At 41.7% G+C, this 13,533-nt stretch overlaps 1 protein-coding gene across 1 annotated transcript; it reads left to right on the top strand.

Annotated features, from left to right (window-relative positions):
- Positions 1-3,233: 3,233 nt before the first annotated feature.
- LOC311059602 (von Willebrand factor A domain-containing protein 2-like) lies at positions 3,234-10,380 on the top strand (the record flags this gene model as incomplete). Its single annotated transcript, XM_084077606.1, has 7 exons — positions 3,234-3,268; positions 3,356-3,431; positions 3,903-4,014; positions 6,716-6,861; positions 7,856-8,123; positions 9,423-9,545; positions 10,205-10,380. 7 exons carry the CDS (start codon positions 3,234-3,236, stop codon positions 10,345-10,347), a joined length of 903 nt encoding a protein of 300 aa, XP_083933732.1. The 3' UTR covers positions 10,348-10,380.
- Between the last annotated feature and the right edge of the window lie 3,153 nt (positions 10,381-13,533).

The raw sequence follows: 13,533 nt of genomic DNA, 5'->3' as shown, positions 1-13,533 counted from the left end.
TTATTACCCTTATTATTATATTACCCCTACAGTAAAAGAAGGGATGTTCATGTACAATTCACCAGTGAACTAGAAAGGAGAACTAAAGTCTATTGACTTCACTTTATTGGCTGTCAGATTTGGTAAATCATATCAACACTGTTTAATAAATGACTATACATAAAGTCACTCCTACACAGAAAGTTTGTGTTTATCTAAGGCTAAAGGATACCTTTATGGCTTCCTTTCTTTATGGCTTTTCTTTATGGCTGTTCTTTGTCATTTCAACAGACACTGTGAATAGACTGTGCTGCACAGACACAGAGTTTTTTTTCCCCAATTCATTTTCGGTTCTTATTTATAAAAGAGACAAATACTATGGAGGGGACACTAATATATACAGTATATATATTTGTATCATGGGACAATGAGTATACTGTAGGTAGCACTGACAGTGGAAACTCATCAAACTTTCTGTGTAGGATAACATACAGTACAGTTGGATTTTATAACTATTTAAATAAGCATCTACATGTAGCTATTTATACTTGTATGTCAAATATGGTCTGAAGAATCAATAGAGAATTCTGAAAATTTGATAGTCTGGACAATTATGGATTTTGGAAAGGAAAATGTGTAGGAACCCTCTTTTACCATAGAGTAACAACAAGTAAACAACCCGTTTGGTAGAGCATGTTTTCAGAAAATTATTAGACCTCTTTTAGTTAGTTACATTAATCATGTTCAGTAACACCTCTGAGATGATAATATGACAAAAATCATAATCTTACCTCCAACTTCCAACTTCCAACCAAAAAGAGCCCACTTTTCAGGAGTGACTTAATAGACCAACTAGAAAAAGTGCTCCTCGGAGCACAAGTCTCCGCCAGGTCAGGTAGGTTATTATGGCCTCCTGGTGACGCTATAATAGGCCAATGTGAAAAGGGTGCCATTTCTTCTTAGGCCTTTCACAGCAATCGGACACTGCATTCATGATTTGAGGCATTTTGTTCCAAAAATGTGGTTGGCTAAATTAGACCTGCTGGTGGCGCTATAACAGGCCAATGTGAAAAGGGGGGCATTTCTTCCTGTGCCTAGTGGGAATGTGCGCACAAAAGTTCACGGAAATTGCACTCTGCGTTCATGATTTGAGGAATTCTGTTCAAAACTGACCTATCCTGCAAACTTTGGAAGCTAATGTTAGGCAAGTAGGATGGAATATGAAATATAGGACACATCCATCTTGATCACATGACTATAGAGACACTGTGTGACGATTTGCGTGTTTTTTTGGACAGAATCTGAAGGAGTGAGGGGAAAACATTTGTTTTACAAAAGTCAGCCTCATGGTGGCGCTCTAAAAGGCAGATGTGTTTTTCCTTGGCCTTTAGAGAGTGTGCTTACAAAGTTTCACAAAGATCGGTGCAGTTATAGGTAAAAAAATGTGAATCGGCCTGTTATAGCGCCACCATGAGGCTGATGTGAACGTTTTCAAGTGGAATTTCTTCCTGCCCAAGTGGGAATCTACGTGGAAAATTTCACGGAAATCACAAGCTGCGTTCATGATTAGAGGCATTTTGTTCAAAACGAACCAATCCTGCAAACTTTGGAAGCCAATCTTAGCCAATCAGGATGGAATATGGAAAATCGGACAGATCCGTGTTGATCACATGACTGTAGAGATACTGTGTACTGATTCGCGTGTTGTTTGGTCAATATGTAGGTGTTTTGCAAAAGTCGGCCTCATGGTGGCGCTATGACAGACTGATCTGAAAAATGTGGGGCAGAAGTTCTGCTGTGGCATCCAGGGAGTGTGTGTGCGCAGTGTCACAGCGACTGGGCCAACGGTGGCGGAGTTTAGCTGCTTGCAGACAGAAGAACGGACGGACACACGGACGGACAGACAGGGGGCAAAACATACTCTCTCGCCATGCCTTTCGGCCTGGTGGAGACAATTATTTGTTTACCAACATTGAGACTGGACGCACAGGTGATTGTTTCACGCAATCAATTCTCAACCTGTTGTTTTGGGGTGCGCTGGTTTCAGCATTAGTCAATGGGGGAGATGAGCGGATTTTCGGGTTTTCCAGTTGTCTATGCACGGAATGACACTCCGTCACTTGTTTTTATATTATACTGTTTAGATAATTACTTAAATGATCCTAGATGACTATTTTGCTTACATCACTCTGGATTAAGAGCTAAATGCCTAAATTGTAGATTGTAATGGACCTCTATCTTATTAGGCTGTGAGACCAGTGTTGTAATGGTACATGACATTGATCTACAAGGTCACAACGCATTGCGACCTGTTGTGAAGCTATGAGCTTGTAGATATGTTATGTTTGAAATATCACAACAATTTGTACAAATCTTCGAATATACGTATATTTTTAAAGCTGTTTTTCTGGATTTAGAAGACATTTGTAGAACGTGTGTGTGTGTGTGTGTGTGTGTGTGTGTGTGTGTGTGTGTGTGTGTGTGTGTGTGTGTGTGTGTGTGTGTGTGTGTGTGTGTGTGTGTGTGTGTGTGTGTGTGTGTGTGTGTGTGTGCAGTGCTTGGAGAGGTTTTCTCTCTGCTCTTCCATTGAGACATTTAGATGCTGTGGTCAGGTAGGACACCTACTGGTTGCCAAGAGGTATTGCATAAAAACTCAAATGAAAACAACCAGTCTTCCCAAACATTCTCTCCATTTTAACTCAACAGTAAACATTTAATTATCTCCATTATAACTCAACATTAAACATTTCATTCTCTCCATTATAACTCAACAGTAAACATTTCATTCTCTCCTTTATAACTCAACAGTAAACATTTCATTATCTCCATTATAACTCAACAGTAAACATTTCATTCTCTCCATTATAACTCAACAGTAAACATTTCATTCTCTCCATTATAACTCAACAGTAAACATTTCATTATAAACATTAAAACTCAACAGTAAACATTTCATTCTCTCCATTATAACTCAACAGTAAACATTTCATTATAAACATTATAACTCAACAGTAAACATTTCAGGGCTCAGGTGGGGGTCAAACGTTCAGATCCGAGGTAGATCATTAATGTAATGATTTACAGATGTAACCTATATATATATATATATATATATATATATATATATATATATATACATTACAGCGTCACACAAAAGCATGAAAAATAGCAGGTCCACAAGCTTGAAAACTCGCTTTGAGCTTGTAGATCTGCTCCTTTTGAAATTGAATCCTATGTCCAACAGTTTTGGACATATGAGGTTTCCACCCGACAGAGAGGATTATGTGAGGTGAGAATATGTTGTATTTGAGCCTGATGGAGGCAACACTCTGACTACATTCTAGGTATATTGTGTCTCAACAGGCGTCCCCTACAGTGAGCACAGCAGCTTTGTGGAGATGAAGAGGTTTGTCCAGTGGCTGCAGCCCCTCAAGGTCATTCCCACCGTCAACGTGGGCAGCTACGCTTGCAGGAGAGCCATGGAGAAGTGATTCAGTGAGTGGCTGAAGGAAGCCAAGACCACACTCTAAACCTTAGGAGTCCAGGAGGGACCAAAGCTCTGTGTGACGTGGTCCAGCAGGGACCCTCACTCAGGGTTCCTTGAGGGGCTTCTGAATGGACCCTTAACAGGTCTGTTTAATTCTGAGAGTTACACAGACCTGTTAGGTCTCTAACTCTGAGGGGCCACAGAGGTCTTGAAATTAAAACAGTTTGAGAAACACTACTCTGTCAATAGAAGTGCAGTTTTCCCCTCATATTATTTGAGTTATCCAGCATTTAACCACTTGTTATTCTGGGAGGAACGTTGCCAAAACATTTTGGCAAGCAAATTTGGTGTCAACAAAAAAAACAAGTACAGTTGTAATTCAAGTCCGAATAGAGGGTTTAAGTGGTTAAAACCATCCGTTGCCTTGCCTTTACAGGGCCAGCTCAACAACATCACCGGCAACCCCCAGCGAACTCTCACCTACCCCACAGCGGACAGATTCAATGCCAAGATCTCTGAGCTCAAGATCTGCAGTGTGGACAGCCAAGGTACACTACAGTATACTGTAGTTCATTTCCTACTAACTCAATGTACTAAATACTAAAATAAAACACTAGACTACATTTCTCTACACTTGACCAGTTAAAGCTGCATTGTGCTACATTTGTGTCCAACCTGGAATTTGAACCCAGGGCCCCCGCAAGAGCACCAACATTTGTACTGTTGACTTGAGCTCGAACAGAAATCCCACTATAGCAGAGGATGATTTATACTAGCCTGGCGTAGCTAGACTATATCACTGCGTGGATATGAGTCTGGTGCTTCCATGAGGACGTTTTGTTTCCCAAGGGGCGGGATCAAAACAATGGCCCTCGACGCAATTGGTTAGACCTACAACCAACTACCAATTACAGTCGCCCATGTTCGAATACTGGGCCCTGATTGGTTACACACGTCTTCTGGAACAGGAAATGGATTCTCTATGGAGCGGTGCCAGACCCAAATCGCAGAGTGCAATTTTTTTTTGCACTCGCAGATTCGTCTGGTCCCAGGCTAGATTTAAACATGACCTTCTGGCAGTACCACTTGTCAACCAGTAGGTGTCCTACTTGACCACAGGGTCTCAATGGAAGAGTAGGGAGAGGAGACCACCTCCAACCTCTGCACTCTACTATTACTGTATGTTTTATTTTGCATAAATAATGTACTATACAGATGGGTTAAAATAAAAAAATGTATTCATTAAAAATGTTGCCTATCGTTACCTTGCTAAACTAATGGCCTATTTTGGCCCATTTTATAAAGTTTTTCAGGAAAAAATATATATATATTTCTTAATCATTTCACGCAAAATGTTTATAAAAAAATATGACTAGTAAAATAAAAATAACACTGTCTGTCAGTTATGTAACATAAGAGATTTAAATAGGTTTAAATAGGATTAAATCTGACTTAGGCCAAATGATTGACTGATTTGGGCCATTTTTTTATCTTTTTTGGCCTAAGTCACAAAACCATGTGACTTAGGCCAAAAAAAATTGCCTATTTTGGCCTAAGTCACACTAGGGAGTTAGGCCATTATACTAAGAGGGGAGGGAACAGCATGATCCTTTTCAATTGGGAGATGGGTGATTTTACCAGAGGCGGCCAGTGTCATGAGGAGCTGACTTAGGCAAAAATATAAATTTCCTCAAAAAATTACATAGGCCATTAGTTTAGCAAGGTGACGCTATAATGACATGCCCAAAATATGGAGGGGAGGTTGAAAGTGATTACAGAACTAGTACTAGACACCCTGGTAGCTCACCTGGTAAATCACCCTGCAACTGCATCACCTTCCTAACGTAATGGCATTTTGTTTTAGTTTTTCAGAAAATAGAAAAACTTGACCAACAAACTATGATTTCTTAATAATTTCACCCAAAAAGTTTATAACAATATATGACTATTGACATACAAATAACGCTGTCCGTCAGTTACAGATGTGCCACTTCAAAACTTCACATGTCCTGCCATCGCCAAGACAGTACATTTTCAGGGGATTCCCAGGGCAATAAGAGGGACAAAGAAGGGCATTTAAAATGATGAATTATTTTGATGATCACTGCTTTTATGATTCTAATTAATTTGAGCAACTGGTCAAATCACCTTTCGCCTCATAATGAGTCTGACACCTTCTCAACACACATTCTTTTGTTCTCATGCATATGGGTGTCTGTTGAAGGGAAAAACGGGGGGGTTTAGTGACAACTTCTTTTCAGGGGCAAAACAGTGCAATTTTAAGGGCAGAACAGGGAGGAAAACATGCCTTTTCAGGCCACTTTCAGGGAAAGAACAGTAACGTGTGAAGTTTTGAAGTGGCACATCTGTATGTACATTAATTAGGCCAATTTGTGTTTTGACTTAGGCAATTGTAAACCTGACTTAGGCCAAATCAGTCCTAAGGTTGTTTATAGGAAGTTTAGGTGAGTTTACCAGGTTGCACTTCCTCCACTCCTGAACATCATCAACTGAATGTTGGAGATGAGGCAGATGTATCTGTTCAGACACCTTTTTCCAACATTTTAAAAACATATTAACTGTTTATAAGAATGTCAAATTATAACAGAAGTGCAGTTTTTCCCCATATTATTTGAATATCCAGCATTTAACCACTTATTATTCTGGGAGGAACATTTGCCAAAACATTTTGCCATTCAAATTTGGTGTAAAAAAAACCAAGTACATTTGTAATTCAAGTCCGAATAGAGGGTTTTAGTGGTTAAAAGTATCTGTTGCCTTGCCTTTCCAGGGCCAGCTCAACAACATCACTTTTTTTTTTTGCCTAAGTCATTGTCTCTGACTTAGACAACATAAAATGGCCAATAGGTCACACTCTTGACATAGGCCATTATACTACTAGGGTGGGAACAGCATGATCTTTTCAATAAGGATAGGCAATGTGTACCTGTGTACACTTCCCCCAGTATGTAAGAGCACGCTCAAGAGCACGCATTTTTGCAACAGTTTAACACTCATCTTTTCCACTATATGGTAATGTTAGTCTCCGGCCGTAACCACAAAATAAATTAAGATTATGTTTTTGCTTGAAACTTTGCACACACTCTCCCAGTAGGTCAAAGAAGAACCCTTGCATCCCAAATTATAACTCTGAATCTTAGGTCGTACAATCAAAATCTTTTTCCCCCTGGATTCTTTGGATCATTAGTTGGATGCACTCCTACAGTACTGTTGTACTTTGTGTTTCAGGATGCCTGGGCCAAGCGGTGGACCTGGTCTTTGCCCTGGACGCTTCGGGCGGCGTGGGTCGCGAGAACTTCGCCGCGCTGCGCGACTTCGTGCGCAGCGTCAGCGTGCAGTTCGACGTCAACCGCGACGTGGCCCAGCTGGCTCTGGTTGGCTGGCTCCCGAGGCCGTCTACATGGGCGGGGCCGCTTCTACCGGCGCCGCCCTGATCCACGTCCAGGTTGTTACGTTGTTTTTGCATTTTTATTCCGTTTTGACTCTTGTTTAGTTTTGATTGGTTTTAAGTGAGTTTGTTGTTAGTTTCATTTTGATTAGTTTTAATGATAGTTTCAGTTTTTTATAGTAATATGGATTAGTCAGAGGGCATGATTCAAAATGCTCTGAAAAATAGCAGATCTGAAAGCTCACAATGTGTCAAATCGCAATGTGTTTTTAACAACAAGGCTTGAAATTGGCACAGCTCAAAAATATTGGAAGATAAGATTCCATGATACACCCAAACCTGCCTACCGATGATGTCATTGGTAGGAATGTTTTAGCTCTGGTCAATAGCCTTAGAAGGAGTTCTCCTTAAGGCTATGGCCTATGGCTATGGCCTTTGCGCACGCACCACAGTCTGCAGTAAAAATAAGAACACACACTTTCACTACTCACCAAAACAAAGACGGTACTGGTCAATAGAAAAATTCATACAGACCGGATCTGTAGAGGGTGCAGCGGAGTGACTAAAAAAAGTTTTCCTTCTGTGGAATATTTAACATTTTGGCCAAAAAGTGTATTTTAGACGTGAGGTGGGGGGCTCAGAGTGTTCCCATTTAGTAGAGTTGGCTTTCAACTCTATAAAACCGTCTTTGTTTTGGTGAGTAGCGAAAGTGTATTTTTTATTTTTTACTGCAGGCGAGAGGCTGTGCAGCTTGTGATGCGTGCGCAAAGGCTCGAAAGTCCCATAGCCTTAAGGAGAACTCCTTCTAAGCTATGGACCAGAGCTAGGCATGTTTCTGAACTGTCCCCAGTCAGAGTAGACAGAAATGGTGCCATCTTATAATGAGCATTAGTGAGGACCAATTACTGTGCGTAAAGGCTGTATGTTGAAAATGTGTGAAATGCTCCTTTAACTATAACAACCGTGTCCTGCCCGTCCAGTCCAGCGTGCTGACGGTGTCCAGGGGGGCTCGTCCCGGCGTCAACAAGGCGGTGGTGGTGCTGATGGACGGCTCGGGAGGGGACGACGCGGCCGTGCCGGCCCAGAAGCTGCGCGACGCCGGCGTGTCTCTGTTCGTGGTCGCCATCGGCGACGTGCAGAAGGACCGGCTGCTGAGGATCGCTGGCACCGAGGAGCACATGATCGCCGTGCCCTTCTACGAGGACCTCAAGTACTTTGAGGACGTTCTGGTGCAGATGCTGTGTTCAGGTGAGGAACACCCAAGACACATAAATGTAAATGAGAAGAACTGACTGACTTTTACTTCCCGTTTCTGTGTGACATTAGGTGGCCGCCTCTTTAGGAGAGCGGAAGCAGGTTGGAGTATTATTTCAAATGGGAGAGTGAACGTGAACACAGTTTCTGATCGATACTTTAGCCCCATCGTCACAAGCCACATAATCTTCCCAACATTCTGTCACTAAAATGGCTTTTTTTCAGAGAGACGAATCAGGAGAAAAGCTACTTGGTTATCGTTGATTCCCAAGCTGGGAAAAGGAGAAAAGAAATGTCGATAACTTATCGACATTTCTTTTCTCCTTTCCCCAGCAATACACTCTTGTGACATCTGGCACCAGCAAACACAGGACGATTACAAAATCTGCCGTCAGAAGCCGCCCACTTATAGGAGACCATTTGTCTACCATTTCACATCTAGTGGCGAAGCGTGGCTTGGCCTATCTTCCTAAATTAAGCATCTTTGGGAATACTACCTCCTACATACTCCTATATCCTATGTCCTTCATCCTATGTACTATCTACTGCAGGATATCCTGCTTTCAGCTTTCCTACTGTCTGTCTCTCCTACTCTGTCTGTCTCTCAGCTGTCCTACTGTCTGTTTCTCCTACACTGTCTCCCTCTCAGCTGTCCTACTGTCTGTCTCTCCTACTCTGTCTGTCTCTCAGCTGTCCTACTGTCTGTTTCTCCTACACTGTCTCCCTCTCAGCTGTCCTACTGTCTGTCTCTCCAACACTGTCTCCCCCTCAGTTGTCCTACTGTCTGTCTGTCTCTCCAACACTGTCTCCCCCTCAGTTGTCCTACTGTCTGTCTGTCTGTCTCTACAACACTGTCTCCCCCTCAGTTGTCCTACTGTCTGTCTGTCTCTCCAACACTGTCTCCCCCTCAGTTGTCCTACTGTCTGAACAAAAGTGTCACACTTTTTTTAGATTATTTGAACATTGGAACTTTTTTTGTTACCATTTCCTTAAAAGTATTTTTTTTTCTCCACAACAATTAGTGGTTTGAGTGTAAGTGTGTGTGTGTGTGTGTGTGTGTGTGTGTGTGTGTGTGTGTGTGTGTGTGTGTGTGTGTGTGTGTGTGTGTGTGTGTGTGTGTGTGTGTGCGTGCGTGCGTGTGTGTGTGCGCGCGTGTAAACATGTCAACCCATTGGACACAGTAGATTCTCAAAGCTGAAACCATCATGATGTCATGGAACAAAAGTTATCCTACGTGCTTTGTCCTACATACGTGATTGGCTGAATTCCCTGATCTTTCTGTCCACCAATCAGAGGTGAAGAAGCCAGTGAACCTGTGTAAGCCCAACCCCTGTATGAATGACGGCACCTGCATCCTATCAGGAAGCGGCTTCCGCTGTCAGTGTAGAGGCTACGATGGTCCACACTGTGAAAGACGTAAGATTCATTCATCAACATCTTTATTTCTGTCTCTCTTTATTCTGCAACGTATATGCATGTGACCATGTTGTCTGCAGGCAGGAGTAGATCTTTAACGTGTGAATGTGATCATATATGCATGTGACCATGTTGTCTACAGTCAGCAGATCTTTAATGTGTGAATGTGTTCATATATCAGTGGTGTAAAGTAACTAAGTATATTTACTCATGTACTGTACTTAAGTAAAAGTTTGAGGTATTTTTACTTTACTGGAGTATTTCCAATTTTCTGTACTTTTACTTCTACTCCATTACATCTCAGAGCAAAATATTGTACTTTTACTCCACGACAATTATTTGACAACTTGAGTTACTACTTTGTTGATTTTGATTATTATTGCAAAACATACATTAACCACTTCAGCCCTGTATACATTTCGTGTGAGCTTGTAGATCTATTATTTTCATAATGAGATACTTTCTACTTTTGGTACTTTAAGTACATTTTGATGTCAATACTTTTGTACTTTTAGTCAAGTAAATTTGGAATTCCGGACTTTCACTTGTACAGAGTATTTCTACATTGCAGTATTGATACTTTTACTTAAGTAAAAAATGTGAGTACTTTTGCCAGCACTGTCATATATGCATGTGATGTGACCATGTTGTCTATACAGGCAGCAGCAGTAGATCCTCCAGCAGAGGAGACCAGCCCAGACCTTCTGCTCTCAAGAAGAACAACAGACAAAAGAAAAGTCACCAGGAGCTGCTGCACCGTTACAAACTGCACCGCAGGAGACATGCAACCAACCACGCCTAACACACTGCATAACATACACACGCAAACGCATACGCACACATTTAACATCTTTATTTGCGTTCACATTTAACAAGAAATTCTTGAACACAAACAATAGTAGATGCACAAACTTGGTAAAGCTCAACAACAAGTATTGCAGCATACAGATCACGGGTACAGGAAGCATCGCCTCTTCCATATATAGCGACTGGCAATTATCACAGACACTGAACAGAATTTTTCCAATGCCTTAGCTCTTGGCTTGGTCATTCCTGCAATCTGCAGGCCTCTCACAAATGATTTATGGACATTACCGAGGCACACACACGCACGCACGCACGCACGCACGCACGCACGCACACACACACACACACTCTAAAAATAAGGACATTCAACCAAGGACTTCCACTGTTCCAATTCTTCACCAAGGATGAAAGAGAATATTTAGGAGAGACGACCGAGAACAGACATACAGACAGACAGACAGACAGTGTTTGTTCCATGTCTCTTCCAGTGTTTACATTTGCACTGTAGTGCCTTCAAACTGCGTTCTGATTGGACGCTCTCTCTCCTCGTCGATAGCGTTGTGTCGTCGGGTCGGGTCTCGAGAGAATGCCGCCGATGACAAACCGAGCAGGTTCAGTCTTTGGGCCGACCAGTAGAGCCGACTCGATAGCCGTGGGGAGAGAGGGGGGTAAAGGTTTGGTCCGAGCTGGCTCCGGTGTTGCCACATTCCGTGAGTGAAACAAGCGACCAGGTGAGCTTTTTGAGCTATTCTCAAAAAGAGTCTTGAAAGCAAGTCCAAATAAGCAGCTACACTTCAGAAACAAGCCCAAACAAAAGCAACCCGCAACTATGAATATTTACAAGCGACTTCACAGGAAGTCTGCCTATAATAAGCATACCTGGCAACACTGGCAGGATCTTTCAGGCCAGCACTAACAGCTCGAACGTATTTGCACAACAATGTGTGCATCGGCCGACAGTTTGTGCCGAACTAAATGCCAACTTTTGCCAGGCGTCTGAGGACCGAGTTCGTTCCCGTTCACCAAAAAGAACAAATCATTTCGAACGAAAAGACCCAACACTAGCCAACGCTAGCTGTTTGTGTACTAACTGCTGTTCTGTCCTGAGTTGTACATGTTTTATGTTCTAGTCTATATCAATGTCACATATTTTTTTATTGTTTCAATGATATATAATCCAGAGTTTAATTTCTGGTCAATGAACTGTTCAAATTATTAAGGTCTAATTTAAGACACCAAAGATTAGTTTCACCTGGATCTATTAACAGAGGACACGGTCATGGTGGCGGTGCTAAACTTTACATTGCAATCATAGATGACATCTTAAGTTTGTTGATTATGATTGTAATATATATTTGCGTGTTTTGTTTTCTCTGAGAAAATCGTTTTTGTTTAATAATGATAAGAAGAAGCACAAGGCCTTTTTTTCCTTTTTTAATATAATTTCACCAGCAGTTCAGTAAGATGTGTTCATTGTGTTGATGTATTTTTATGTGATTATTAAAAAATAAAAACGTTTATGGTCCAATGAAGTTGTGTGTACCAGAATCCCAGTATATTGCCAGGATTAAAGGAGCACTTCACCCATTTTCAACCTAAATTCATATGATTGGTCCGCACTAATGAAAAAAGAATACGGTCCGCACACACTTGATGAATTGAATACATAGGACCTCAATGGAAACAGCATTATTGTATAACGGTACCTCTGTACTTTTAGCAAACTGTTAATAAAGTATTCAATCAATCAAAACCACTGGCCAAATATGCTCCTCACTGTTTATTGCTCCATTCAACGTTTCGATCGCACACAGATCTTCATCAGGAACCTTTCATTCATTTGAATTGAATTGTTTGTCCTGCACCTGGGCACTTGGATATGCGTGCACTATGCTTCCTATACAGTAGGTCCTCACTCAGTGGCGGCCTTTGCTATGTTTCACCCGTTTCAATTGAAACGGGCCCCCAACCTCAGGGGGGTCCTTTTTTTTGACTGGCATCCCAGTCTGGGGCCCGCCTCCGGCTGGCCGACGTCCCAAGAATTTCATGCAAGAATGGAATAAAAATGATTCAGCCTCTACACCACTAGTTGGCAGCAGCTAATAATCACTGGTGTTTGTTTTGACCTGTCAAGGTGTTGTTGTTTTGTTGCCGGTGAATTGTAACGGGGTGGGGTGCATATGGGGGCCTCATATTAGCTCTTGAAACGGGCCCCCAGATCACTAAGGCCGCCCCTGTCCTCACTAATGCTCATTATAAGATGGCACCGTTTCTGTCGACTCACTCTGTGACAGTTCAGAAACCTGCCTACCAGTCAGTTGTATTGATGCAAGAACAATGGCTTCTCTTTCAGCATGCCAACTTTCCAGGAAGAGAAAGGCTGTTAGTTTCTATTTGTGTGGAATCCCCACTGACTGTCCTGCTTAATGTTTAAATATTGTGACTGTTCCCATTTTAGATGAATCTAACGCAGGGAACATCACCATGCCAGCTTGTGATGGACATTTTCATAGACATTATATTTTTGACTCATACACAATGGGCTGTCAATGATATTGATATTACCTAACTCATATAGTTCACGGACCCCCATAAAAAATAGATTAGAGTTGTTATTCTCTTTCTTACAAGATTCAATGTATTTTAAGTAACAGATCTACAAACTCACACGCATCGTGAACTTGTAGATCAGCTATTTTAATAATAGTTTAAAATGTTTGAACTGATTTTGGTGCAATATTAACTTGTTTTGTACAGGCCAGTGTGAAAAGGGTGGCATTTCTTCCTCGGCGTAGAGGGAATGTGTGTGTGAAATTTCACGGAAATCGCAAGCTGTGTTCATGATTTGAGGCATTTTGTTCAAAACGGACCATCCTGCAAACTTTGGAAGCCAACCTTAGACAATGAGGATGGAATATGGGAAATCGGACAGATCTGTGTTGATCACATGACAATAGAGATACTGTGTACCGATTTGCATGATGTTTGGATAAAATCTGTAGGAGTAATATAAAAAAATGAGTTTTGCACAAATTGGCCTCCTGGTGGTGCTATAACAGGGCCATGTGAAGAATTTGGGGCAGAGGTTCAAAACATACTCTCTCGCCATGCCTTGGCGGAGACAAAAATAAATGTAGCTATAATAATAAAGAATAGGGACAATAACATAACTGGGCTCTCC

Source organism: Gymnoscopelus microlampas (genome assembly GCF_963454915.1).
Source record: "Gymnoscopelus microlampas genome assembly, chromosome: 14".
Classification (NCBI taxonomy): domain Eukaryota; kingdom Metazoa; phylum Chordata; class Actinopteri; order Myctophiformes; family Myctophidae; genus Gymnoscopelus; species Gymnoscopelus microlampas.
The sequence above is the reverse complement of the archived record's forward strand: the minus strand, read 5'-3'. Positions and strand labels throughout refer to the sequence as shown.